This window comes from Fulmarus glacialis, unplaced genomic scaffold (genome assembly GCF_000690835.1).
Source record: "Fulmarus glacialis isolate BGI_N327 unplaced genomic scaffold, ASM69083v1 scaffold31831, whole genome shotgun sequence".
Taxonomy (NCBI): domain Eukaryota; kingdom Metazoa; phylum Chordata; class Aves; order Procellariiformes; family Procellariidae; genus Fulmarus; species Fulmarus glacialis.
The window spans coordinates 440-935 of record NW_009195172.1 but is presented as its reverse complement, the minus strand read 5'-3'; the positions used below and the strand labels follow the sequence as shown (position 1 = coordinate 935).

At 62.5% G+C, this 496-nt stretch overlaps 1 protein-coding gene across 1 annotated transcript in view; it reads left to right on the top strand.

Moving 5' to 3' along the window:
- Positions 1-4: 4 nt before the first annotated feature.
- Positions 5-496, top strand: part of MC1R (melanocortin 1 receptor (alpha melanocyte stimulating hormone receptor)) — a gene marked incomplete at both ends in the record, with an annotated part of 917 nt that continues 425 nt past the window's right edge. Inside the window, one exon of the mRNA XM_009588022.1 lies at positions 5-492. Within this exon, the coding sequence (XP_009586317.1) occupies positions 5-492 (488 nt within the window). The remainder of the gene's footprint in view (positions 493-496) is intronic.

Here is a 496-nt window from a genome sequence, read left to right as displayed (position 1 = left end):
GACGCTAGCCCCCCTGCGCCTGCTGCGTGAGCCCTGGCACGCCAGCCAGGGCAACCAGAGCAACACCACGGCCAGGGCCGGCAGGGGCTGGTGCCAGGGGCTCAACATTCCCAACGAGCTCTTCCTCACGCTGGGGCTGGTGAGCCTGGTGGAGAACCTGCTGGTGGTGGCCACCATCCTGAAGAACAGGAACCTGCACTCACCAACGTACTACTTCATCTGCTGCCTGGCCGTCTCCGACATGCTGGTGAGCGTCAGCAACCTGGTGGAGAGGCTCTTCGTGCTGCTGATGGAGCACGGCGTGCTGGTGATCCGCGCCAGCGTCATCCACCACATGGACAACGTCATCAACATGCTCATCTGCAGCTCCGTCGTGTCCTCCCTCTCCTTCCTGGGGGTCATCACCGTGGACCGCTACATCACCATCTTCTACGCCCTGCGCTACCACAGCATCATGACGCAGCAACGGGCCATGGTGACTATGGCCAAAGTCTGG